The sequence below is a fragment of the Phoenix dactylifera genome, chromosome 1, assembly GCF_009389715.1.
Source record: "Phoenix dactylifera cultivar Barhee BC4 chromosome 1, palm_55x_up_171113_PBpolish2nd_filt_p, whole genome shotgun sequence".
Classification (NCBI taxonomy): Eukaryota; Viridiplantae; Streptophyta; class Magnoliopsida; order Arecales; family Arecaceae; genus Phoenix; species Phoenix dactylifera.
In genome coordinates this window covers 35,556,286-35,582,521 of record NC_052392.1, presented here as the reverse complement: position 1 = coordinate 35,582,521, position 26,236 = coordinate 35,556,286, and the positions used below count along the sequence as shown (strand labels likewise).

The 26,236-nt window shown below is 39.6% G+C and overlaps 2 protein-coding genes and 4 non-coding genes across 6 annotated transcripts; 5 read left to right on the top strand and 1 right to left on the bottom strand.

Annotated features, from left to right (window-relative positions):
- Positions 1-13,349: 13,349 nt before the first annotated feature.
- On the top strand, positions 13,350-19,776 carry LOC103696739 (40S ribosomal protein S11-like). The gene is made up of 6 exons (XM_008778452.4): positions 13,350-13,463; positions 14,127-14,167; positions 14,253-14,353; positions 18,658-18,802; positions 18,875-18,964; positions 19,334-19,776. The coding sequence occupies exons 1-6, from the start codon at positions 13,452-13,454 to the stop codon at positions 19,425-19,427; spliced, it is 483 nt and encodes a 160-aa protein (XP_008776674.1). The 5' UTR covers positions 13,350-13,451; the 3' UTR covers positions 19,428-19,776.
- LOC113461236 lies at positions 17,051-17,149 on the top strand. Its single transcript, XR_003383370.2, has one exon. It is a non-coding gene; the product is annotated as a small nucleolar RNA Z101 (small nucleolar RNA).
- On the top strand, positions 17,313-17,400 carry LOC113461238. The gene has a single exon (XR_003383372.1). It is a non-coding gene; the product is annotated as a small nucleolar RNA Z102/R77 (small nucleolar RNA).
- LOC113461237 lies at positions 17,569-17,665 on the top strand. Its single transcript, XR_003383371.1, has one exon. It is a non-coding gene; the product is annotated as a small nucleolar RNA Z101 (small nucleolar RNA).
- On the top strand, positions 17,834-17,923 carry LOC113461239. Its single transcript, XR_003383373.1, has one exon. It is a non-coding gene; the product is annotated as a small nucleolar RNA Z102/R77 (small nucleolar RNA).
- Positions 19,777-20,502: 726 nt separating the features above from the next.
- On the bottom strand, positions 20,503-24,531 carry LOC103696743 (pentatricopeptide repeat-containing protein At1g80550, mitochondrial). Its single transcript, XM_008778457.3, has 2 exons — positions 22,813-24,531; positions 20,503-20,915 (listed from the first exon to the last, which is right to left on the bottom strand). The coding sequence occupies exon 1, from the start codon at positions 24,475-24,477 to the stop codon at positions 23,125-23,127; it is 1,353 nt and encodes a 450-aa protein (XP_008776679.2). The 5' UTR covers positions 24,478-24,531; the 3' UTR covers positions 20,503-20,915; positions 22,813-23,124.
- Positions 24,532-26,236: the final 1,705 nt, after the last annotated feature.

The following is a 26,236-nucleotide window of genomic DNA, read 5'->3' as shown; positions in this document are numbered from 1 at the left end:
TGAATATATTTTTTTTTTTGTTTCTAAGTGTAGGTTTGTGAAGAGTTATACATATTAGGATCAGATTCGAGGTGGGTTTTACCATTAATATACCTCTTTCGAATCTGCTAAGGGTTGAGTAAAACCCACCCTCATAGAATTGAGCTAGTCAGATAGTTGAAGGGATGGAGTAAATTAACACTTCTATGCACAACTTCTTGTGTGAATCGAAGTTGTCAAATATAATTAGTCTGGAAGAGAAGTTTCCATAGGTCTATAAAAATCGATGATAATTCTAGTTATAGTAACACGAAGCTCGTTCTAATGAACATGCACATTTGCTAAAAAAAACTAGTAGTTTTAAAGTTTTAGGCCGAGCCTTTAACAATGCATCTCCAAGAAGTTAGTCCTAGATAATTATAGTAATCGATTGGTCTTCCTCTCTTTCTCACAAAAAGAATTCCAGTCACGAGAACTTAGATTGTAAAATTTAATAAAAAGATGATTTTTTTTCTTATCTGAAAACATAAAGATCGCAAATTCAATAGCTTCTTCACTCCAAATTTTTTTTATGATTATAATTTATTTTCTCAAAAATGTTTCCTGGGCTTGCAAGTAGCATTCATGAATTAGAAATGTTTGAACAAGTTAAACAACAAGAATTGGATTTTAAGGAGACAGTGATATTGTTGTAGTTAGTGATTTATTTTCTATACATGTCATGCAAGGTCTATTATTTGCATTATATTATCGAATGTCAAACTTCACATCCAGTTAGTCAAAGTCAATTTAATTGAATTATTAGAAGTTAACCTAATGGTATGTATACAATAGGGTAAAGTCACTTAGCAGCATTGCTTTAGGGAATTGATCTCTTGGAAGATGGTTGGAGCAAAAACCATATACCACTAATAAAAATGTTGTTTTATCCCATTTAATTTTAATATAATGCAACCTGAGTGAAAAGAATATTATCGAATGTCATGCTGATGCTATGAGGATGAAAAGAATATGTAAGCTAGGTATTACAGTTCTAGGCTCTATAAATGAGTTTTAGTAGCCATGCTCTTGATCCATAAGCCACTAATAAAAATGTTGTTTTATCCCATTTAATTTTAATATGATGTGTCATTTTCATTCCCTACTGCTGATGCTATGAGGATGAAAAGAATATGTAAGCTAGCTATTACACTTCTAGGCTCCATAAATGAGTTTTAATGGCCATGCTCTTGATCAATAAGCATGCAGCCTGAGTGAATTTGCCCTCTGCTTGTGCCTATGGCCTATGTTCTGCGTGGCACATGTTGATTAGTGAGCTCACCACTTGCTGCAACCAGAAGATAAGCATGAAATAATTGCACTCCAACATTTAATAAAAGAGGAGGTATGTAGTACAAGGGTATATACCTTAGAATAGACTAAGGGGAGGCCATGATTGATTTTGACTGATTTTCCAACCAATTTTCTTGCAGGTTTTCACTTGTCAATCAGGTACGAATTATGAATAGAACACATCGATCAGTGGTGAGCCTCACCCACAAGAGAAGTTGTCATCACTCGCAAGAGAAATGACAAAATAGGACACAAGGTTCATACATCATGAACATTTTTTTTTTTAACTTTTATTTTTACTTGATGGAAGACGGAATTAAATGTAAACCAATCTCCAAGTAATTATATCCTAGTAGGGGTTAAATATTTGTGGGCGTTATAGCTAATATTCCTTTTGGGGGTAATAGGCTCTTTATTTGTCCGATATCGAAATTTTGATTGTGTACAATTTCCTTCATGTTAGTGCCAAAAGATCCTAAATATTTTTGTTAATTAGAGTTTTTATGGGTTAAGCAGGCTACTAAGTAAAGACATATTCAGAGGATTAGCTTGTAATTTATCAGTTAAATAATCGAATTAATGCCAAAAGTGACTTCAAGTTCACCTGGAGGTGACTTGGTTGCTTGGACTTTCCTTCTGAAACTTGGATCAATGGTAACTGGCACTTATCTCAATCATCCATGGCTAGTCATGAACTGGCAATCTAAAAAATCCAAAACAAGTCTCCCTCCACATATAAAACCAAATGATATCAAACAACTTTCTATGACAATTCTCTCTAGTTTAATCATCCGTGCAAAACCTTTAAAGGTGACAAGACTAGCTAAGGAATTTTGTCTGTACAATCCAGCCGACATGTCATGCTTTTGAGAATGAAATAATGGATTTTGGCATATGATCATTTCTTCTCCTTTTTTTCTGTACCCTCTTTAGTCAAAGAGCTTCTTTTAAGACCGTCCAGTTCAGCAAAGCTCAACCAAGTTCCAAAGAGTTCAATCTCCAATACCCAATTCCCAATGATTAATTCGAGTTTCTAATTTTTGGACATGGCTAATAAGAGACCAAAATTTTGCATGGCTTTCTTAGTGTGCAAGTTCATAAGAAAGTCATTTTGGAGGAGAGTGCATTGGACGTACGGATGTTGGACTCAGCAATACTAATTGGTCTTCTTAGGTCCCACTCTGGAGGCCAGTGCTTGACTGTGTTTGCTTTGGTCTTTGATTTCTAGCTTTGCGAATTCCTGGCTTTCCAAACCTATGGCTGTGGATATATAGCCTAGGACCTCCAAAGGCAATGCTCGAACCTATTGTCTCTTTCTGAAAGTTGAACACCTGAAATCTCTATAGAAGATTACAATGAATTCTAAAATCCTAAGTACGTAGGATCTAATAAATGTAAAGATCAGCTACGTGCCCTACTCAAATAAGTTAATGAGTGACGAGGACCAAATCTTTGACTGAGGCTGGAAATAAGATAAAAATGAAGCACTACAGATAAGAACTGAAGCACTAAGACAAAACGGGGTGAGGCACTACAGATGTTTTAATAAGATAAAAATGAAGCATTCACCATATGCAATTGCCATTCAAAGAATATTCAAAGTTGTTCTAGGGCGACGTGTCATTGCCCATTTATCAAACATTTTTATGCAATTCCATTAGTGACAGTTCTCTACAGAGTCTCTATGTTTTGCATGCCCATGTTACGCTGAGGAAAGAACTTCGCCATTAGAAGATATGTTATATAGCTCCACGAGTTTATAAGCTGTAGAAAATAAATTTTTCAAGCAAGCTATATATGTGCAAAAATTCACTTGGTTGTGTAGAATAATTTCATATATAATAATAGTAGAACTTAAACCAACAAATAATGGGTTGCACAGCAAGGGTGACCCTCCATCAGTAACCCTAACCCTTGCAACCCTGATCATAAAGATGATATATGTCGAACCTAGGTCTTTGGTACACCCAATAAGAGGGAGCACTAACGGGCTAAGGTGGAACCTCAATATCACATCTGACTTAGATGTCAAAAGTATATATAACTAATATTGTATTTGCAAAGAAAAATAGAACTGGAGTAAATGAAGACATGTGAGTCAAAGTGCGTTTACTCCTATGTGTCGAGGTCAGTCCATCGATAATGATACTTGTTTTGGGGTTGCTGATGCTCAACCAGAGATTGATTGTGGGTTGGATCTTTTGCGCAAAAGAAGAATTCACCTGATGATTCTATCATTGGATCACACATCACACAAATCTTAAAGCACCATGAACTCCATCATTCAGCTACTGGCACTAATCTCAAAGTGACCAGCCGGTGATCCAATGATGAATTCGTGCTAAGGAAGGTGAATCCTTAATTCTTTCATGTGAAAGATACAACTTCCATCTCCCGGAGATGATGAGCAATCAATTTTACATTCTGCTTGACATCATGAGATTGAATAGATGCCCTGATCTAGTATTCCAACATACCATATGAATTATGGTACAAAAAGTAAATTTGGAAACATATAACATATTATATATGGGCACTATGTGGGATGACCATATACCATTCACAAGTACCAATGCTGTACTTGTACAGGATATGGAAAGGTCATGGTTTGCTTCCAAATCAAGATACTTGTTAAGAGTCAGGCTAATTAATGTTCTCACCACATACCTAGTCCACTTCTCTGGCTAACAAGTGAAACCAATCGACAATTGCAGGGTCCATAGCCCAAAAAAATTGGCATGTTTGCCAACTCAGGGTAGCAATCTATCCAACAAAGTGCCATATGAAACAATACTCTTTTGATTCTTATTATTGGGTGTGTTTCAACGTGTCAATTGCCTACAGTCCTTTGTCCTTGCCATGCATGCAGCCAGCAATCCAAGGCCGGCCGAGGTCACTGCACGCCCGTGACAAGCTCTTGGTCGCCATTACAACCAACGGTTCTCCTTTGCTGGCCATGTGTATTTCAATGCTGGCATGTCTTTTGCACTTGCCCTTCCTCTCCTTGTAATAATCCAGCTTTTGGGCACGTGGGTCGGCCAGAAGTGACCAGGCCCCGCCAAACCCATAACAACCCACCCCAATTTACTTGGGCTAATCGGCTAGCCCGAGAAGAATGGGCCCATTAGCCAGAGCAAACTCTGTTGCAGCAGGAGAAAGAGAAAAAGACCATCTAAGTTCATCTAGAACTCGGAAGCTTCAGCTATTTAATCCTTCTCTTCCTCTATTAAGTTCCATCATCAATCTCTAGACGTATAGCCATGAACCCTAAGTTGTTTCTCTGAATCTCCTCACTGATTTCTCGCTGGAAACATCATTGAAATTTCGTCGGACTGAGGTAATGGATCAAGCTTCTTCTTCCTCTTAGTTTTCCGGCTTCATGGCCGTTACCACCGCTTGATCTAGGGCTGACGAGCCACTGGAACGCATGAAAATGGGCAGTCCCTATTTCACCTTCTTCTTCCTTCGACCTTAGCCGCCGCCGGCCGCCAGTTTGGTCAGGGCTGCGGCCGCCGATGAGTGGGGGCCGAGCCACCATGGCTGCCCCCTTGGACCTGAGGGGGAAAGGAGGAAGAGAAAAGGAGAAGGGGAGGACGAGCCTCCCCATTCATGAAGAGAGGAGAGAGTGGGTTTCTCTCTCTTCTCCTCTTTTCTCTCTCTTCTCTCTCCTCCCTCTAGTTTCTCTCCCTTTCTTCTTTCACTTTCTCTCTCTCTCTCTTGGTGTCTTTCTCTCTCTAGTTGATCCGAGTAGGTGGTGACAAGGACCCGGAGGACCTAGTGATGGATACTTGGCAGATGCCAATACGCAATCTAGGTTACTAGTCCACTGAATGACATTCTTTTGATAATCGAGTTTGATTTTGTAGAGAGAGAGAGAGTAATCTGTGCAAGAAGATTCTAATCGGGGTACTCTGCACCCCAGCTTGTAGACCCTGAAGTGGGTCACTGATCATTATGTTAGTCTTCAATAGAGGTAAGAATTCATATACTTGAATCACCACATATATGTATATATGTTTATTAGTTTGTATCGTTAGATTTACATCATAAGATTTGTATCAGTTTAGCATGTGACGATATATTTTTAAATAATTTTCAATACAAATATATTTGTATAGTTATTATATGTATCAAATATTGAGTACATGATTATATGAACAAAGATACCTTAAATTTGAAAAAAAATTATTGTATATATGATAATTGATTTAACAAGAGTAATTAGCAAATCAGGCAGATAAGATATGATTTGGACTAACTTCATTATAGCGCCATGTGCTGACATATGAAAAGCAACCACAGGCTATAACATGGGATTTGGATAGCTACCACGGGCTATAACGTGGGTTGGATAGCCACCATGGGCTATAACATGAGATTTTATAGCAACCACGGGGTATAATGTGGTGTTGAGTTATTGTTGTTTCTTTATTTGATTTTGATGAGCCCAAAATACTTGAGTATATTTCATATTATGCTAATGAATTCAAATGAGTGTTTCAGGAAAATATTGTTGAATGTGACTTAAAAATTGGTTCAAGGTTTGCTCTTTAATCTCTCTCTCTCTCTCTCTCTCTCTCTCTCTCTCTCTCGCATGTGCTATTGATAAACAAGCCCAAATGGTATTAAGTGCGAACTAGCGGTGAGAGATTCACTTACCAACACTATAGCGACACAATGTAATACTTCCGTTCGGCGTTTCAATTCCCACTGCAATATGAAAAGTGCTTGCCTTTTTATTTGTGACCTCCTTCAATATCTTGCCAAATGCAAGCCTGATATCAGGACTGATACAAAAGCCAGCAACATAGAAAACCTTCCCTTCCAACCCCTTCTCCTCCTCCTTTCTCTTCTCTCACCCTTTGTTCCTCTCCTTGTGATCTTGAATGCATCAGAAAAGAGGGAGGCCGGCTTCCTCCATCGGCCCTCCCAAGACGCACGACCCGTGCGACCGGGACGCGCATTTCGTGCGACCGGGACGCGTGTCCGGGCCGTTCCCATTTGCAACACTCCTTGGTACTTTGGAACGCTTGGGATGAGCTTTGGATGGATGCCTCGCCGGGGTGGTAGGGAGGGGGGTTGCTGCTGCCGCGGCGGGCCACTAATTCAGACTATAAAACTACGAATGGCTCATTAAATCAGTTATTGTTTGTTTGATGATACGTGCTACTCGGATAACCGTAGTAATTCTAGAGCTAATACGTGCAACAAACTCCGACTTTCGGAAGGGATGCATTTATCAAAGACAAGTGGAAGAGGTTTTGATTTTATTGGGTGCATCCGTACTCGTCTGATATGATCCACCCACCTAAGCGAAAAAAAAAAAAGAAGACAGGTGGAAGAGGTTGCCAAGGCTAAGTTTCAGATCAAAATTTAGAATTTGTTCTCATGGTAAGGCTAAGATTGATGCTTACCTTATCTAGTTTAACTATAAAAGTTTGATTCAAGCTCCGTGAATATATTTAATATGCAACTTGAACACCCTAAACCAGTCAAAATATACTCTCCACAAGAAAATTAGAATTTCGACCATACATATTTCACATTTTATTTCAATTGAGCTTGGGCCAAACAAAGTCATGCTTGGGCTTGAGCCAAGTTCAGGTCATACTTTGTCTAGACTCAGTTTTGATATCCATAAAATCACACTGCAAAGTAGGAAGTAGAAAGGGACCTTCCCATCCCTGATAGTCAACCTTGATATGAAAATTCATACCCATTCCCTTGTCTTGACAGAAATGTAATTTTTAATCCCTATCTTGTGCCTAAATATAAAATTAAGTACATCTAAAATTAAACAAAAGATTAAATATTAAAGAGTTTTTTTTTGCATGAATACCCTTCTAAATATCAAATTTTGCATGAATACTTTTCTAAATTGATATTTACATGCACACTCTGTTAAATCACTTGTTTTGCTATTTTACCTCCCAAATTGATATTTACATGTATAACCTCTTAAACTACACATACAAGAAGCATCCAAATCGTCGAGAGATGGTCCCACAAATTCCACAGGGCACTTGCAATGCAATAGGCCACGGATTGGGTCACATCTTTCACGCGAAAGAAGCGCAAACCGACCATTGGATCGCCTACCACACATATCTCAAAGCACATGAGGTCCTTAGTCATATGGCTGCACTGATCGTAAAGTGAATAGTGGATGATCCAACGGTGGATTCGCGCGAAAGATACACCACTGCATTAAAAGGCCTTGCCTTCTTCTACTCGTTGAACCCCTTCAAAGCTCTTGCCAAGCCCGCGCTTCATGCCAAGCCCCCAGTAGAAGAAGCCTCGCAGTACGTGAAACCCTTCCCCTCCCTTCCCCCTGTCCGCTGTCCGCCCCTTCTTCACCTCGGCGCCCTTCTCTTCTTCCTTCGTTCTGCTCCGCCTCGGGTGTTCTCCGCCCTTCTCGTCGCCTCAGGTAATCCAACGAAGCCTCTCTATCTCGTCACCCTTGCTGTTCGTCTTCTTATATTGATTTCATCCATCGATTCGTCGTTCGCATGTCCTCCCCGCGTTTTCGAAGAGTGTCTCTTCGAACGCCACGTTTTCTCTTGGAAAGATGAGTTCTTGGTGGGTTTTAAGCAAAAAAGATGTCTTTCTTGTTCTGCCCGGTGTTCCTCTTTGGTTGTTCTTCGCACGTTTTTCCGAAGGATTTTCGTGAGGTGTCTTTGGCTTTTCCGTTTTTTCGACGATTTTTTTTGGAAATTTGAATTCTTGTTTTTTTTTTTTTTAAGTAGATAAGATGTCTTTTTGCTCAAATTCCTTTCGAGTTCTTGATGTTTGCGGACTAATTGATTGATCGTTTTCTTCTCTGCTTGTTCTTTGTTTCTTGGGGATTGTACAGAGATGGGTTAGAATCGAGTCTTTTCTCTTCGCTTCGCTCTTGAATCGAGTTCATCTGTGGATTCGCCATTTTGTTTGCTTTCAGTCTCGCAAAGATTTTTTTTTTTTAATGTTTCTTCCGCTTCTCTCGATCTTCCGATAGAACTGCTTTCTTTCTTTGACATTGGAAAGTTGAGTTCTTGACATCTTTTAAGGCAACACAATGAGATGGCCATTTTTTTTCTTGTACCTTTTTGAGTTCTTGATTGTTTTCATTATGCATGCTTGGATGACTCGGCGTTTATTTCTTGTGTTTCAGTTAGGATAAATCAGGAGGCTTAAGGGAATAGATGATCTTTTTTGATTGGTAAATCATCCGATACAAAACTAGTTCATCTTTTATGCTTTCTTTTGAAATGTTGAATTGTCTATGGGATTTAATTGAAAAAATGATGGGTTTTATGCACTTTTTCAAGATATTGGTATTTGAAGAGCTTTTAGTTAGTGATAGGTTGTCTTCTGTGGCTGTATTTCGAACGTTGGGTGCTGCCGCCAAAATCCAACTTGAATCTTTGAGGTCGGACAGAACCGGAAGCAAAATGGTGAGGTCAGTTGATCGGGCTCCGAGATGAGTGATTGGGTTGGAGAAGGTTGACAACAATCTAACTCAAACTTAGCTGGAGAAGCTTGTCGGGCGCGACTTGTCCAACTTAAAATTAAAAAGAAAAGTCCACTTGTCAGAGTTTGCTCAATGGAAGACTCTCCGATACTTAAGTCAGTCTAGATTTTGGAGAAATAGGAGAAATTTAAGAGAATTGCCTAAAACGAGATTGATCGTGCTGTAACAGTCGATCCGTCCGGGATGAGCTGTAACCGCCTCTCAAATGGTTGGTCATGATTGTGCCTTTAATGACGGTTAATTGCTTTAAGTACATTTGAATTAGAGATACATGGAACATAACCGCTGGTCAACCAGCTCGCTTTGATTGGCCTGACGACTTTAAGTCGACATCTTGGTAAACATCAAGGTCAATAGTTCGGTTAACTACCATGGTTGGTGGCTTAGTTGGATACTGACTATCAATTCGATGCATGCTGAGGTCATTGCTTCGATCAATTGCTGATATGCACCACATCAGTTTCTCTCCACTTTCGAATCCGAAATGAGTGACCTTTTCTCTTTGTTCTTTTTTTTATTATTTCAGTTTCTTCGATCTTCTTTGACTAGATTACACTTAGAAATGAGTGATCTTTCTAGGAGTTGGTTGACTGATCCTCCCTCTCCCCAGGCCTTTTAGGGTTGCCTTTTAGCGGCTTGAAGGGAGAGTTCAAAGTTTTCCTTGGACCCGAGAATGAGGAATCGATCTTGGTCTTGGAAGACTTAGACCGATTTAGGATTTATATCATATTTCCTCTAGCTTCTCTTTGGTGTTGCCTAAACCTGATGACCAAGTAACTAACTCTTCATCCGCTCAGCTCAACTTGTACGAGGAGAGCCTCAAAGCTGGGCTGAGACTCCCTCTTCATCCTTTTGTTATTCATCATCTTAATTAGTACTCCTTGGTCCCGACCCATTTGGTCCCCAACTCCTGGCGGATCATAGTAGGCTCTCTCTCCTTTTGTTTTCTCCTTGGAGTTCAACCTATTGTGAGGCTCATCCAAGCTTCGTCACCCTGAAAAAGCATCATCGGGAGAAAAACTGGTGGTACTTCTCTTGTCGGAAGGGCTGCTAGTTGATCCGAGAAAACCCATCCTCCATCCATGGATGAAAGAATAGATTCTTCTTTATTTTTTCCGAGTAGTGTTGGGCCTTCGACATTTTGTAGGGTTCAACACAGAGGTCTTTGAATCGATTTTCCGAGCCGTTTGATGAGGAGCAGAGGTCACTCAATTTTCTGGTCGGATCTAAGGTGCCCCCCATGTGGGAGCTGCTGGCCGAGCAGGCTTTGATTAACGTCGGCTCGAGCCCGGCAGGATAAAAATTTGCCATTCTCTTTTCATTTTAGATGTTGATGATTATAACTTCTGATCTTTTTTTTTCTTGATATTGCAGAAATGAAGACCGACCTCGCACTAATAAGGAAGGCTCTCCAGAAGAGGGCGGCTAGCGGAAGCGAGCCCTCGGCGAAGAGGGTTCAGACAACTTCAGCTTCAGCTTCTCCGAAGCCTCCAACTAGGGTCACTCCAACCTCATCAGAGAGACCGAGTTCAGAAGATGGTCCTTGGGTTGGCACCCAGCCCAACACCAAGATGGAGATTGACTCCCCCATCCGCTTGTTGTCGAACACCCCGTCTTCTCCTCAGCCGTCATTAGTGGCCAGGGTTTCTCAGTCGTCGTCCTCTCCCCCGGTCTCTCCTGCACTCGAGTCCAATATTTACATTCCGAAGTGGTCAGTGAAGGCCTCTGACTCGGGAATAAATAATGCTCAAGTGGCGAAAGAATTGGCTCGTGCAATCCTGCTCCCCGAAGACAAAAAGGCATTCAGAAGGTGGCAGGTCAACGACCTCGTTGAGGACGCCTACAAGTCAGTCATCCGGGTAAGTACCAAGCTACTATATTTTGGTTGTTTTAAACTTTGAATTTTTCTATTTGGACTAACTCTTCTTTCCCTTCTGCAGCACGCCGACATCATCTGCCTCATGCACGATGTGCTCATGGCGCTAGGACATCTGGTAACGAAGACGGAGGAGAAGCTAAAGGTCGTTGAGCACAAGTCGCCCGAGATCGAAGCAAATTTGAAAGCCAACTTGCAGGAGGCGGAGGAGAAATTGAAGGCAGCAACAGAGAAGTTGGACGCAATGGAGGCTCGGGCTGCAGTCGCGAAGTCTATGGCTGAAATAGCAGAACGCCGTTTAATCGAGGCCAAGAAGAGAATCCAGGAGGCCGAGCAACGAGCAGCCATGGCTGAGGAAAAGGCTGCTCGAGCTGAAGAAAAAGCCGCCCAAGCAGTGGAAATTTACCTCGCCTCGGAGGAGTTCAAGCAGGGGATCACCGAAGGAGCTGCCGACTCTTTCATGCTAGGCTTCCAGGACTGCCGAGCTCAAGTAGAAAGACTTCTCCCGGAAGCTGATCTCAGCAGCCTCCGGCCACTGAGTTAGGCTTCAAAAGCCTTTTTGATGGCGTTTTGAACTCTTTTTGTTTTGTAAGCTCGGTCGTTTATACGACGAGCTTAACGTAAAGAACTATAATATCAATGGAAACCCTTTTGTTCATACCCGGTCTTCTGCTGCTTGTGCTTGAGTTTAGGATGAATTCATAAGGCATATGAGAACAGATGATGCTTTATGATTAATCTTTGCTTATTTTTTTATAGAAGTCTGCGCTCTGGGCCCTTTTATGGATTTTAAGTCGAAATGTTGGCTCTTATATTATATTTTTATTTGTGGATTTTGAGTTCTTGACGTTTGAATAGTGCTTCATTGTTCACTGACATGCATGATGTCGATTCAATGATTGGCCCTCTTCTTTCACTGTTCTTTGGAAGTTGGCATGTTGGACATTTCATAAATGAGGAGCCAAGGTTTTCTGCTCTTCTGCTTATGCTGCATTCTAGAATGGATTGGGTAGCATATGGGAAGCATTGGTTCCTGTCTAGTTATTGCATAATGATGGCTGGTATGGTACAAGACTAGTTTGATGTACCCCATACCGCTCGGTTTTTTTTTTTTTTTTTTTTGGTAACTGACGACAACCTGGCGTGAGTTATACCATCAAAGTCAAAAAAAAAAAAGAGTAGATAAGGATGGAAAAGCGAAATCAGTCTCTGTCGATAAAATCTCTTCCGAGTGATGAGCAGTAAAAGAGGCAATCCAGTCTGTTGCCGAGTTTGCTTTCCTGGTATACATGGATCATCTGAAACGATCTACAATCAGCTACCAAGCTCTAGATCTACATACCATGATTAATTTTTTTTATTGCATTTTGATGAGCTGCAAGATATCAATCTTACTAAACCTAAAATGGCTAAAAAGATGAATCTTAAGTTTCCATTTTGCCAATACTTATCTATCTTCTGCCACTTTTAGTTAACCTTAGATTTCAAATTTTCCTGAAGCTGATTCATATTCTGGCAGTCTCATAAAGATGTACTCTTGTAGATTGACGTATTTCAGTGTTTGGGTTTGCAAGTTATTTAGTTCTGAGGCCTGTTATCAGCATTTGCAATGCTTGCTTCTGCTTCTAGTGAATGGTTCATTCCAAACTTGATCTTAGGAATGTTGTACTTTTGCTGATAATTATTACCTTTGTCAAGTGCAGGTAGGTTGCTGATAACTAATTATTACCATTAATTTGCATACAAGCATCCTGTTTATTGGTAATTGAAGTGTACTTCACATGTTTGACCTTGTTCAGAATAGAAAAATAAATTCTGTAGCAGTAGTCTTTTGCTCGATGTTTGCATTCCTTACATGAGAACTGCTATCTCAAAACCATTGGCACCCTGCTAGACAAGTTCAAAAAAAGAGTATTCAGAAACTAACATCCATCAAGTCCAAGCTTGCTTACTATAAGGATAACAATTTCGAAATTGTGTTATTCTCAAAAATAAATTCTTTCTTTTTTCTTTTTCTTTTTATTTTTTGATTTCTACAATCTTTTTTACTTGGAAGAAAATATTCTTAGTTCTAAAATAGAGAAGCATCTTTGTCAAGAGTACGGTATGTCATGCCATACCAGATGGTACCGAATGTATCATACCATACCGGTTCAGAATCGATACCAATGGCGTACCGATTCTCGATACGCTAAAAGAACCGTATACCATACCGACACTATGCTAGTGTGGTGCTGGTATAGGATTCGGTACCAAGACGGCGAATCTTGATCAAAAGCAATAAGTCAACAACTATTGCCATTCTTTTTCCTAATTTTCAACAAAAGCCAAGCATTTAGAAGGAAATATACGGACAAAAAGGAGTAGAGAGAGAGCAGTTAGACCCATTGTAATGGAGCCACGGCTTTTCATCTCAAACCAAATCCGAACCGCATGAGCAAAGCGGTCGGACCGCTCGTCCAAAATTAGCGACCCGACAAACCCGAGTCGTGACCCATTCGAACCATCGAACCCTTTTTTTTTTTATCCCATCCATCAGACGGTCACAATGGCGAGGGTCCACAGAATAGGGACCTTTTCGTCGACATTGACAATACCATGGACCTATAAATAATATTCCCTCTCCTTTCCCCCATATATATATCGGTACTAGGGGTTTAGTGCTTCGAGCGAGGCTTTTCTCCCTCCTTCCGCCGCTGCTCGCGTCTCCTTCCTACTCGAAGGCCTCTCTTCGCCTCCTCCTCCGATTAAATCATGGCGGAGCAGGTCGGATCTGATCCTTGCCATCTGCCTCCGTTCGCAACTTTCCTTTTATTCAATCTTTTGATTTTTCTTTCCTTGATGTTTTCTTTAGGAAATTTTGAATTTGTTCACGAGTTTTGTTTGTATTTGAATCCACTATTAGTAGGAGAAGAATGAGAATGGATCCAATCTCGATGTTGGAATTTGAGAGGACCGTAGATAGATCCAAGTTCTTCTGGATCACGTTGATTAGATTCTAGGCGTTCGTGTGAGTTTCGAGCTCGCATCGAATCATATTTCAAGTTTGGGCTTTATTTCAGTTCACATATAGGTTTGCGGAGCATAGAATCGATTGCTGTAAATTTTTGGAATCGGGTGATAATGTCATTTAAATATTTTTGAGTTTTTACAATGACTTTCAAACCGTGGTTATATAACCATATTAATAATTGTAGATCCAAGATTTTTTTAAAAAAAAACTTACGAAGAAAAGGTTTTCCTAAATTTCTCTCTTATGTTATTTATAAGCAGTTGACAGAGAATTGAAAAGCTGGAGTTGTCAAGTTGATTGAATGTAACTGCTTGTTGTTTCTTCTTTCATTTTGCAAATGATGATTACCTTGGAATCATCTTTTCAAGTTCTAACTTATTATTCTTTCTGTTGCTTTTATCAATTTCGTTATCCAGACCGAGAAGGCGTTCCTGAAGCAGCCAAAGGTGTTTCTCTGGTAAGAAAAACGATTTTTTACAGAATTATTATTTTTCATTTATAGTTGCCTACATGTTTATATGGTGCTGCTGGAAATGTTGCAGCTCGAAGAAGGCTGGAAAGGGGAAGAGGCCTGGTAAGGGTGGGAACAGATTTTGGAAGAGCATTGGGCTTGGATTCAAGACTCCCAGAGAAGCCATTGAAGGTCTTATCTCTAAAAATTCTTTTTCTTATTGTGCTTATATATAATATCTCAAAGAGAAATTTAATGTTGCTTTTGGATGAGTATTTCCTAGCTAACCTATGGTGTGATTTATTTTTGTGATTGCCTATTATTTTGAGAGAGATGGTTTTTCTGCTTTTTTTGTTAATTGTTTGGTTTCTCTGCTATTGTCTGGTCATGCATGTTAAATTTACACCATCTTTAGGTCTATACGTGCTGGTGTCATCTAGAAAGATGGGAAGGCTGCAAGCCCACTTGGTGTTCCAAGATGGGTGATGAGGGTCAACTTCATATGCACATATAAAATTCAGGTTGATCAATGGCTGGAATAAGGGAGAGAAGGGTGTTCGCTCCTCTGTATAAGAAGCACCGGTTATTAGGTTTACAATGTTATTTTTGCTCATGTATCTCTGGGCAAGAGTAGTTCTTAGGTCTTTTGAATAGCCAATAATATTGGACATGAAAATAACAGTCTTTGTTTTTTTGAAAATGGTGGATCCTGTTTATGTTAGCCCAAAGTGTTGACACTTGCTGCAAAAATTTTTTGGTCTTTGTTTAAGGAATCCTCTAGTGCAAGTGCAGGCAGTTCAATTGTAAGTTACTCCAAGTGCTAACTAAGGTTGGTTGGTTTAGAGTATTTAAGCATATCTAATCAAGTGTCTCATTGAGTGAGGAGCTATGCGGGCGTTGGTTATGCACTGGGTACATCTTAGGTGTTTATACAAGGCTAAGAAATCCAAATAATACCTTGCGGCTAGCCTTTTTGGACGAGGCAATTTTGTGTCGTTACAAGTGGTATCAGAGTGGACCTAGCTTATAGCCTTTTTGGACTAGGGACACTGCAACACAGGCGTATTGGGGCTGTCCATGAAGTGGTTGTGATTAGATTTGAATGGGTTTGAACTCTTTAACCCAGCAAGGATGCCAGGGCTCAAACGGGGGAGTATGTGAGGACCCATGCATGTGTGTATTTAATCCTACATCAGCTATGCATTGGGTAGATCTTGGATATTGGATAAGGTCTTAGGTTGTGACATATTGTTTTCTTTTTTTTAATGTGATAAAATGTTTTCTCAATATAAAGTACCATTATAAATTTCGTATATTAATACATATGATAAATATGCTTTATTACTTTATATATATGAAAATGCCAAGATGTTAATTTTTAGGTACTCTACAAACCTTGATACTTGGAACTGTTCCAGATATTTTAGTAACACTGTGATAGTCTATCATGTTATTAGGTTAGCTCTCAATATATTTGTGCACCACAACAATGGAAAGATAAGATGATGATTTATTTTGTATTGTGGAGGAGGGGAGAGTATGCAAGGACAATGAAAAGGTGTAAGGGATGGATGATCTTGATCTTGAATTGTTGGCCATGATCATCTATTGTAAGGAGAACAAGATGAATGGCTGGTAGGGTGCAGACCAGCCAAGCTATCTTGAACTCCTCTTGGTTTGCTTATTATGGAGGTTATGGAGTGCAACGAAGTACTCTTTGTGTACATGGACCATACTTTATTAGCTAGTTTCCTTGCTTGTAGTAAAAATTCCTTGAGCTTGCATGCTACCATTTCCTGCACTAGAAGTGAGTTGTAGGTGCTAGAAAGTGTCTCTTGAAAAAATTATAATAGGAAGTGATTAACAAGTGGGTGTGGTTTGAGTTCCTTAAGATAATATGAAGTAGGTGTATAACCCTAGATAGAAGTTCCCTTTTACCAGAATTCCACCTACTACAGTAGCTAGTTATGGCTTCCTTTGTCTAGCTGTACTATCCAAATACCTTATAGGAGGGAGTGTGAATATTCAAGTTCCATGACCAGTCAGGTTACTTTCCTCTAGATTCTTCTACATGTTTCTCTTCTAAAAATAAACCCTAAACAACTAATGCTCGCAATAACTTGCATTCTTAAACATTGAACATACATGCATATAGCTTATTACCTTTTTCATTCATATACCAGCGTCAGAAATCACTACTTAGCTTATATTGGTAGGAATTATCTGCATCTATCAATAATGTTTAGGGGATATAATCAGTAGCATGATTGTTATACAAAATCAACAATCTAGAAGGCTTGGATATCAAAGCCTTATTTTTCTGACCAATGACCCCTATTTTTCTGGACACAATGACCCGATTACAGCCCATCATGGTGGTCTTGGGTTTGCACAACCTAACCTAATTATGACCAGAACAAACAAAATTTTATGTAATATCTTCTATCGTGTTATATAAAATCATTACATATTCTGTACTATAATAATAATGTTATATGTATTAGTATGACCGTATGTTGTAGGTCCATTTTGATATTAATCTGTGGAGCATAAATGCCATTCTCCTGAATCCTTCTCATATTCTTTCCCTTGGTCCCTACCCTCCAGCTCTGATCCTCTTCATCCTGCAAATGTTCATTGCAGCCCTCAGCTTGATGAGTGCGTTCCCCCTTGCCCTCCCTCTCTCACTGTGAAAGATATGAAGTTGTCAGTAATCTGGATTCTTCTTGACCTACTTCTTATGAAGCAATTGTTATTGGAGGAACTTTTAATAGGCTGCACCAAGGCCACTATTTGTTGATCCCCCTGTTTCCCCCCTTCCCTCTCCCCACTGTGCACATATCACCCATGACAATTTGGTTCCTAAATCTCTTTCCGTCAATATCTTTGTTTGGGTAGATGAGGAATCTCATAATTTTAATGGGTAATTTGCATCTGAAACATCTCAATGATGTTACCTATCATCACCTTGGAGATCTGATGCCCCTTCATAATTTTTATCTTTTTGTTCATTTTCTAATTTCTTTTGATAAACTGGGCGCCTTCTCTATTGCTTTCTTTACCTTTCTTTTTGATATCTCATGTGACAGTTTTATATTCTTTATAATTCATACATTTTTATTTATTCTGCAAATGATGGAAGATGATAAGTGGGTGAGATGATGATGTTTAATTTGTTTCCCTATTGGTTTGATGGCCAAGATGATGGCACTTGTTGTATTAGCTCTATCTGATCACTCTTCCTTTCTCTAATCCAGCAAGCCTTTTGTTTACTTATGAATGCATATTCTAAATTAAAGACTTGTTTTCTTTCAGTTTTTCTTATTGTGTGATACATGTAATGCCCCCGGGTGTGCATATCACCCATGACAATTTGGTTCCTAAATCTCTTTCCATCAATATCTTCATTTGGGCAGATGAGGAATCTCATAACTTTAATGGGTAATTTGCATCTGAAAATCTTAATGATGTTACTATCATCACCTTGGAGATCTGATGCCTCTTCATAGTTTTTAACTTTTCTGTTCATTTTTTATTTTTTATTTTTGGATAAACTGCATGTCTTCTCGATCGCTTTCTTTATCTTTCTTTTTGAGATCTTATGTAACAGTTTTATATTCTTTATAATTTATACATTTTTATTGATTCTGCAAATGATGGAAGATGATAGGAGGATGAGATGATGATGCTTAATTTGTTTCCCTATTGGTTTGATGGCCAAGATGATGGCACTTATTGCATTAGATCTATCTGATGGCACTTAAGATGTTGGGTGTTCAGTTCATAGATTAAACTCTAATAAAAAGATGCGAAAAACAGCTGTCTGCTAGGCATTGAGAAAATTGAATTTCCAGCAGTTTTTTTTTTTGATAATAATGGGTGATCTTGGATGGTGTTGAACTCATTAACCATTGCAATAAATATTTCTCCTAGTAATAGTTTTTTTTTCTTTGATGATGACCTTTTTGGGCCTCCATTTTAGTCTCCTGCAATCATAACCATGTCAATCTATTCATTGCTGATTTTTCCCCACGAGTTCCACTTAAGAAGTTCTCTTAGCATACTGATTATGAGCTCAAATCTTTGTCAACACATTTACTTTTTCAATCTCATCTATACATAAGGTAGAACAAAAGGAAAATAAATTGCCTTGGGTTCTATTGGAAAATATGTTAAATATCTCATTTAACATTTTGATATCCATTATTTGATCATATCATATTGGTTTGGCTGTCTCTAATTTTTCTCTGTCAAACTTCTTTTATGTCTAACCAATTTATAAATCTTTTTCTTTTTGTCTGTGTATGTCACACTATCACTTTTACACAGTAGCCCTATACATTGATTTGTGGCAGTTGTGTATAGAGTCTTACATGGAGACATCCCATTGCTTGCTTTAACATGATGTTGAATTTTTAATACAAACAATTTCTTTTGCCTAAATAATAATTTAACATGGAATATGTTGTCCTTTAACAACTTTGATTTGCTTGCAGGAACCTATATTGATAAGAAATGCCCATTCACCGGTAATGTCTCAATTAGGGGTCGCATCTTAGCAGGCACATGCCACAGTGCCAAGATGAACAGAACCATAATTGTACGCCGAAACTACCTTCATTATGTAAAGAAGTATCAAAGGCAAGTGAAATAGTATGCTGGTTTTTTGTTTCTTGGTTAGATTGGAAACCATAACTTATTTTTCTTGTCCAGGTATGAGAAGAGGCACTCAAATATAGCAGCACACGTATCACCTTGTTTCCGTGTGAAGGAAGGAGACCATATAATCATCGGGCAGTGCAGGTAAGATTACACATCAACATTTTAGACATTGGGATGATGTTGCGTTTTGGGCATGTTCGTAATATCCACAAATCTGCCATCAGCTCATATGGGTGACTTAGGTGACAGATCTGGCATCCTATGAAATTTCCATTCCTGCCTATGTATGACAGCATGCTCTGTCACGAGTCGTTTTTATCTCGATATATAATCTAGCATAATCAAAAGCTATACAGCCTACATCTCCTTAAATTATGTCAGGCTGTGGTTTATGATATACCATGGCAAAGGTTGGAACATTGTCGAAACTTGAAACCTAGTCACACTCATTAACTATCTACTGCGTATGCAGTTTATTTAATTGTAACTTTTGATCTTCCATCTGCCCAGGCCATTGGCAAAGACTGTGAGATTCAATGTGTTGAAAGTCATTCCAGCCGGCTCAAAAAGTGGAGGCGGCAAGAAGGCTTTTGCTGCACTCTGAGGTGGTCTGAAATACTGAGTTGTCCAGATAAAGGCATTTGTTATGAGGCTGAGAGCAGAGAAGTTGGATTTTTGAGTTTCATTTTTTTGGTACTCTCGTTTACTGATATTCTTTTGAGATTTTGATTGGATCGTAGAACTTTGAATGGTTTATATTGTTGCATTCAAAATTCTTAGAACTTATGGGGTATCTGAACCCCTTTGGGGTTGCTTGCCTTTGTCACAAAATTTGATGGTATTGGTAGTGTTGGCATCTGTGTAGAAGTATTTCAATGTATCCTATTTTAACAAAATCTGTTTAACGTCTGATTTTATTTTCCATCCCCTAAATTTCACAGGGATTGGCTTTACATTGGGTGATAATTGCTTGCAAGTTGTCTTGATTAAGGGTCATTTCAGTCTGATGCCGTCAGTCCTTGAGAATCTGATTATCTTCACACCTTGAAAATCTGATTTTTTCAGACCAATTAAACATTCTGAAACGATGCTGTTAAAATCAGAATGAAAAAAATTATGTTTCAAGTTCATATATCATCCATAGGCCATGTTGGATCCAAGGGACCATCCTGTTGTCTTACCATTTGTTACTAAACCCTCCTGCATCATGACCCGTGAGCTTCCTTTGCTGTTAATTTGTGCTCAGCGTATATTGGGCAGCCTGCCATTGTAGTATATTATCCAAGTACTCAAATCACACAAGGACTTGAACAACTGCGCTAGTTGGAACACTGACGATTTTTATGTATTTCACTTTATAGCTTTTTGTATGGAAAATGCTGTTAATTAGTCAGTATGTAGATGCCGAAACAACAGACACGGTGCTAAAGAGATAAAAGCATATCAAAAGTCTATAGAGAAGTCCCTTTTTATATGGATTTCAATTGGAGGGATGTGTATGATTCAAGTATTTGGACTCACATTGTTCCCCATCAGCACAAGCGATGAGTCCATCATAAGACAGACATGCATCATGATATTGTTAATGAAGACTCAAGCATTAAAACTTTAACCAATTAATTTTGAACTGGTTCAGACATCAGGAAACAATTTTCTAAAGAGCAGCACTCTCTCTAGTCTCATGAGAAAAGAGTAACTATCGGTACATTATCTGGATGCAGAATAGTAATTATGAACCATGTCAAAACTGTCATACATAAATTTTAAGGATAAAACAAATGAAATGCAAGGTGTGATACATAGTTTAATTAAAAAAAAAACAGTCACTGGCTCACGTATGTAGGTGGCAACGCATGACCTTTCTACAGGACAAAAACATATATCAGGAATATCTTAGGCATTTGCAGCAAAAAAAGGGAAAATCATAGACATTCTGCTTGTTTCAGGTAAGCAAGCAGGCCAAGTCAGAAGACCGTGATGAAAATCTTTAGGTGATCTTTCTGTACAAGGAAGTAGTTCAGATCCTCAGTCCCATAAGTTCCATCATGCCAAATGGCAAAAGGAGCAATAATCTGGCTCTAGGTGCTCATATCTGCACTCAGCAGAAATAATCAAACATGAAATGACATATCACTATGCACAAAAGCTGACCTCATATGTTACAAGAAGTTTATTGGCACCTGATAATACTCTGAAGGAATATAAAAGCTCAAAGAGAGATTGAAAGTACTAATAGTCCTATGACCTCCATGACAAAATAATTTTGCTTCAAATAAAAATATCCTTATTAAATTCTTCTATACATCCAATTAAAAGCGTACAAATGATTTCCTCTAGTATCTCTTAGTATATTTGGTTTCAGCTCAGCACAAATATGCCATCTCAAGTAGAATAGTTTCTCCATGACCTCCTTTCAGAGCTAATCTGACTTTACATTATATATATATGTATGGTTATATGCCATTTTGCTCTGTTTAAAAGAAAATATTTATAGACGCGAGCTCAATCTATTTGCAAAGACCTTCAGAGTAAAGAGTTGCAGCGCACGCTCATTTAAAAAAAAAAAAATAGAGCTGTGGAGATCCATCATTTTACTATTTCGAGATATTCAGGCAAACAGCTTTGGAATCCAAAATACGTGTGCGCTAGGCCTGTTGCACCACACATAGTAGATAACCAGAACTCTTTGAGGAAAATGACAAAGGTTTATCTAAAATCAAATGATAATAATACATAAACTTGTTCCTGATTCTGCTCCATAGTTTCTACACCCATCCTGCTTAAGCTTCCTCTGATTTTCTATAAATAATACCTAGGACTCTGTTTTGAAGATGATATGCCTTACAAAAGGAAAACTACTATTCAAAACAGATTGGTACTAGAAAGTTTGAAAGTTCAATAATTAATGATAAAAATTGAATCCAAAATATACCTTAACCAACCATGTTTTCATGGCCCACATGATTCATGTGATATGCGTGAAAATTGACTTCATTCATATATTTACAAGCTTAAAACTTCTGAAAGAAAATATTACTAAAATCAAAATCTAACAAGATTTGATTGCTACTAATGCTCCAAAAGAGCCAATTGAGTCCTACCACCACTCATAATAAATTTCAAAATTAATAATATTTTTATTATTAGCAGATCACATTAGGAGGTTATAAAGTGCTATTTATCATTTAAGAATAACATAACTAGTAATCGATAGCTATAGATTCTAATATTCCATATGTACAAGATCAACCTAGGTGTAACTTAGTTGCTAGAACTGAAATTGCGTGCGAGTGCAAATGTGGGGAAATGGGTATTTTAAAATAATCTTATGTTAGGAAGTTGGTACACATTCAAGGTTCCGAACAGCTTCTGTTTCTTGACACTAAGATTGGAAAATCTTTAATGGCATGTTGCCATGTCAAAGTTGTTATGGATGATGTGTCAACCTTTACTAGAAACTAGTGTGATGTGTCCTTGTGTCATTCATGCAATAGTTTGGAACTACTTAGTTCCTCAAAATATTTCATAATTTCATTAAACTGTCCATCAGGAACTCTAATTCATGGCAAACTTTTAAAAGGGACATATTTATCATACTACATGACCACAAGTTTGTGGTTCATTTCGCCACACTTTAGAATTCATAGGGAGTTTATAACAGTTATGTCTTCCTTCAAGTAATTGAGCACATGAAAGAGGTTGTTCATTAGATACCATTGTGAATATGTCTTCCTTCAATTAATTGGCAAAGAGATAAAGTTATGGGTAAATTAGGTTAAGAGCCTTGGTTCTGTCACAAGTTTATATCTATCCTTTTTGAAAGGAAAACCCAACTAAGATTGTTTTATATTTATTTTCATCTAAGACAAAACCATAATTCCTTTTTAGTTATACATGTAAGAAAGACATATAAAAGTTGAAGTACTTGAAATAAAAGACAGCCAACTAAAAGGAGCATGAGGAATAAAGTTTAGGTAAAGTAGGCTTACCTATATTTGAGTTTGTTATTCTGCTTTGGATAATGTATCAGCTGTTATCAACATCATTCTCGGGTGTCATAACCCTTCCAACCTTCTTCACGAGGGTCTTCTCAATACAATTCTTTGATGCTTTGAAAAAGCAAAATCCAATCAGGCAAAAGGACCTCATTTAGAACGAAAGAAGGCATCTTGCTCATAGCCTTGATGCCATATAATAAAGAACAATGCAAGACATTAGCAGTGACAATCTCTTTGATCTTTGAAACTGCACAGCAGTTCTTCCTTCCTTCACAGAATGTCTGACAGACCATGCCCACATCCTCAAAACACACCACTCAATGCATTATCACCATCAGACTCCATGCCGGGTCCCTTAGTCCCCAGCTCCTTCCTTGGCTTCGGCGCGAGCCCCTTCGCCAGCATCTCCTCATCATACTTCCGAGCCATCTCAATCATTCCCTTTTGCAGCAATGCATCAATCAATGCATTGTAAGCAAACGCATCCGGACTATGCCCATGCTCCTCCATTGCCTTCCAAACAACAAATACTGGCCTGAGAAACCCCCACCTCCCGAACTTCTTCATCAGCATCACATATGTCTCCATCCTTGGCCGGCACCCGCTCTTCACCATTTTATCAAACAGCCCGAGGATCTCCTGTGGCCTATTCAAATTCTGAAAGAAACAGTGGTAAGTGATGACATTGGGCTCGCAGCCCTTCTTCCTCATCTGATCAACAAATGCATACGACTCCCTGAACCTCCCTTCTCTGCACAACAGCTTGATGATCGTGTTAAATGTTGCGACATTTGGCTGGCACCCTAAATCGAGCATCTCCCTGTACAAACGAATCGAGAAATCAACCCCATTCGAGAGCCCGATCGCCTGAATTACAGTATTGTAAGCTACGACGTCCAAAAAGATGCCTTTTTTCTTCATCTCCTTGTACAATTTGACGGCCTTCCACGGCTTGCCGGACTTGGAGAGGATATCCATGTAGATGGAGTAGGAATGGAGGTCCTTCGCGATGCCTTTCCGGTCCATGTCGTCCCAGAACTCGCGGCACTTGCCCCACCACCCCATCTTGAGCCAGCCGCGGAGGAGGAGGTTGTAGGTCTTGGTGTCGGGGGGGAAGGGAGCGGAGGAGCGGAGGCAGAGGTCCTCGGCCTCGGGGACGAGGCGGTGGTCGCAGAGGGCGTCGATGAGGAGGTGGAAGGTGGCGCGGTCGCGGAGGCCGAAGTCGTCGGCGGCGCGGCGGAGGGCAGCGAGGGCGTCGGGGATGAGGCGGGCCGCGGCGAGGCGGTTGAAGAGGGCGCGGAAGGCGGGGCGGAGGGCGTCGGGAGAGGAGGAAGAGGAGGAGGAGGGGTTCGGATGGTGGGAGGAGAGGAGGGACCAGGCGTGGGAGAACTCGAAGTGCTTGCCGAGGATGTCGACGGCGCGGGCGAGGGTGGCGGGGGTGTGGGAGAAGCCGCCGCCGCCGCCGGCCCAGTGGAAGAAGTCGAGGGCGCGGGGCCAGTCGTTGGCGTAGCTGGAGAGGGTCTCGAGGACGGTCTCGTGGTCGAGGGGTGGCGAAGGAGAGGAAGAGGAGGAGGAGGAGGAGAAGGAGTGGGAGGAGACGCGAAGGAAGAGAACGTAGGAGCGAGTGGCGATGGAGGAGCGGAGGAGGGAGGGCATTGGCTGCCGCTAGGGATTTTAGAGAGTTTTTCCTCTTTATTTTTCTTTATCAAACAAAGGGTTTTTTCCGCCTCCATCTTGCGTTTCCGTTATATTCTGACCAAATATGCACGTGCCCAGCACGTGAGAAAAAAATTGTGATGCAGAAGCTACAGCTTTTAGGAGATTATGTATTAGCAGTATTCTCTTGCCTCCGTTTGGAGTTGAGTTCAGATGTAATAAGGGGAAAAAAATTATAGTTTCACCTCTCTTTTTATTGGGGTGATTTTCAGGCGCACTCTTTGATCTTTGAAAATTTTAAAAATGATCATTCGAGTTTCCTAAGTATTTCGAAATGATTCTCTGATTTGCCAACCAACCAACACCATTAACTAGTAAAAGGACAAAAATGCTCTTACCCACTTCAACCTTTTTCGAAGTCTATTTTCCTAACTAACTAGCTAATTGCCATGGCCATATCTTCCTTGGATCTTCGTATGTATAATTTAAAACTCCTTCATATGTAGGGGACAGGAAGGAAAGAGAAAGAAGAGGCTCTTCACCTTCTTCCTCTTCGACGAAGGGGTGCATCGTCCTTCTTCTTTCTAAAATCCTTGTTAAGGTGATGCCAAAAAAGTGCTATCTACGAGGTTGATGGTGGTGAACTAATCTAGAGAAATTCTAGCATGTTGCATTTCCAAAAAAATATAACTTTTCAAAAAAAAAAAAGAAGAACTGTTGTTCTTTCACGTACCAGGCCATCCAATTAGGACAAGAGCATTGAGATGCAAGTGTGGCCTGATATGTAGAGAGGAATGGAAAGGTCTCCATTAGTTCGTAATTGAACATAGATTTCCAATGTGTTTTAATTTTCTTTCGTGAGGGATTGGTCCATTAGACTAGCGTGGTTGTGTACTGGGCTTACTAGCCCAAAGATGAGATAGAACTCACGCAACTCGCATGTGAGATGGGAGGAAGAGGACTTCTAGTAAGACTTTGAAAATTTCTTGATTGGAGTTGTGATTCAAGCTCTTCTTTGGAGGGTTTCTTGGAGTTTTCTTTCAATTCGGCCCTGGGATCTCATCGGAGTTGAGGTGAAGCCCAAATCCTTCTTCTTCCCATTTTATTCACTCTCTCAAAGTAGCCATTGGAGGCTTGTTTAACCTCGACCGGTCGCCGGATTTGAACGCACTGCCTTCCCTGTTATCCCTTTTTTTTCTTTTTTGCCGAGTCGGCTGCCGTCGCCAAGTGTGGTTGTGATTTGGTTGCCTCCATAGGTCACCTCCACAAGCTACCGCCGTCCCTAGAGCTCCCCTCCTATTTTGAGAAGAGACCACCGTGGTTAGCCCTCTCCTCTCTCTCTCTCTCTCTCTCTTTTGATGAAGGAGGCAAAGCCACCTGGCTTTATTAGAAAAATAGAGTTTACAAAATCTATTTAAAAAAAATTTATGAAAAATAATGATCTGTAAGTAACCTTATAAATGATTTGAAAGATCTCTATATCTTCAATGTATAAGCTCTGCTCTATCTCTCTCTTTCCCTTTTTTCTTTTCTATCTCTAGTTGATTCAAGAGGTTAAGTGAAGAATCCCTGGTGATTATCCCTTTCTCTTTCTCTCTCTCTTTTCCTTCCTGTCTCTAGTTGATTTGAGGGGTCGAGGGGTACCGGGCTGTTGATTATCCCTTTTATGGTTTTGATTGGATTTAATACCATAGAAAAGCAGCCAACTAGACAAAAAAGCGTTGAGTAAGGTATTGTATATTTTGGTTCTTAAATTGAG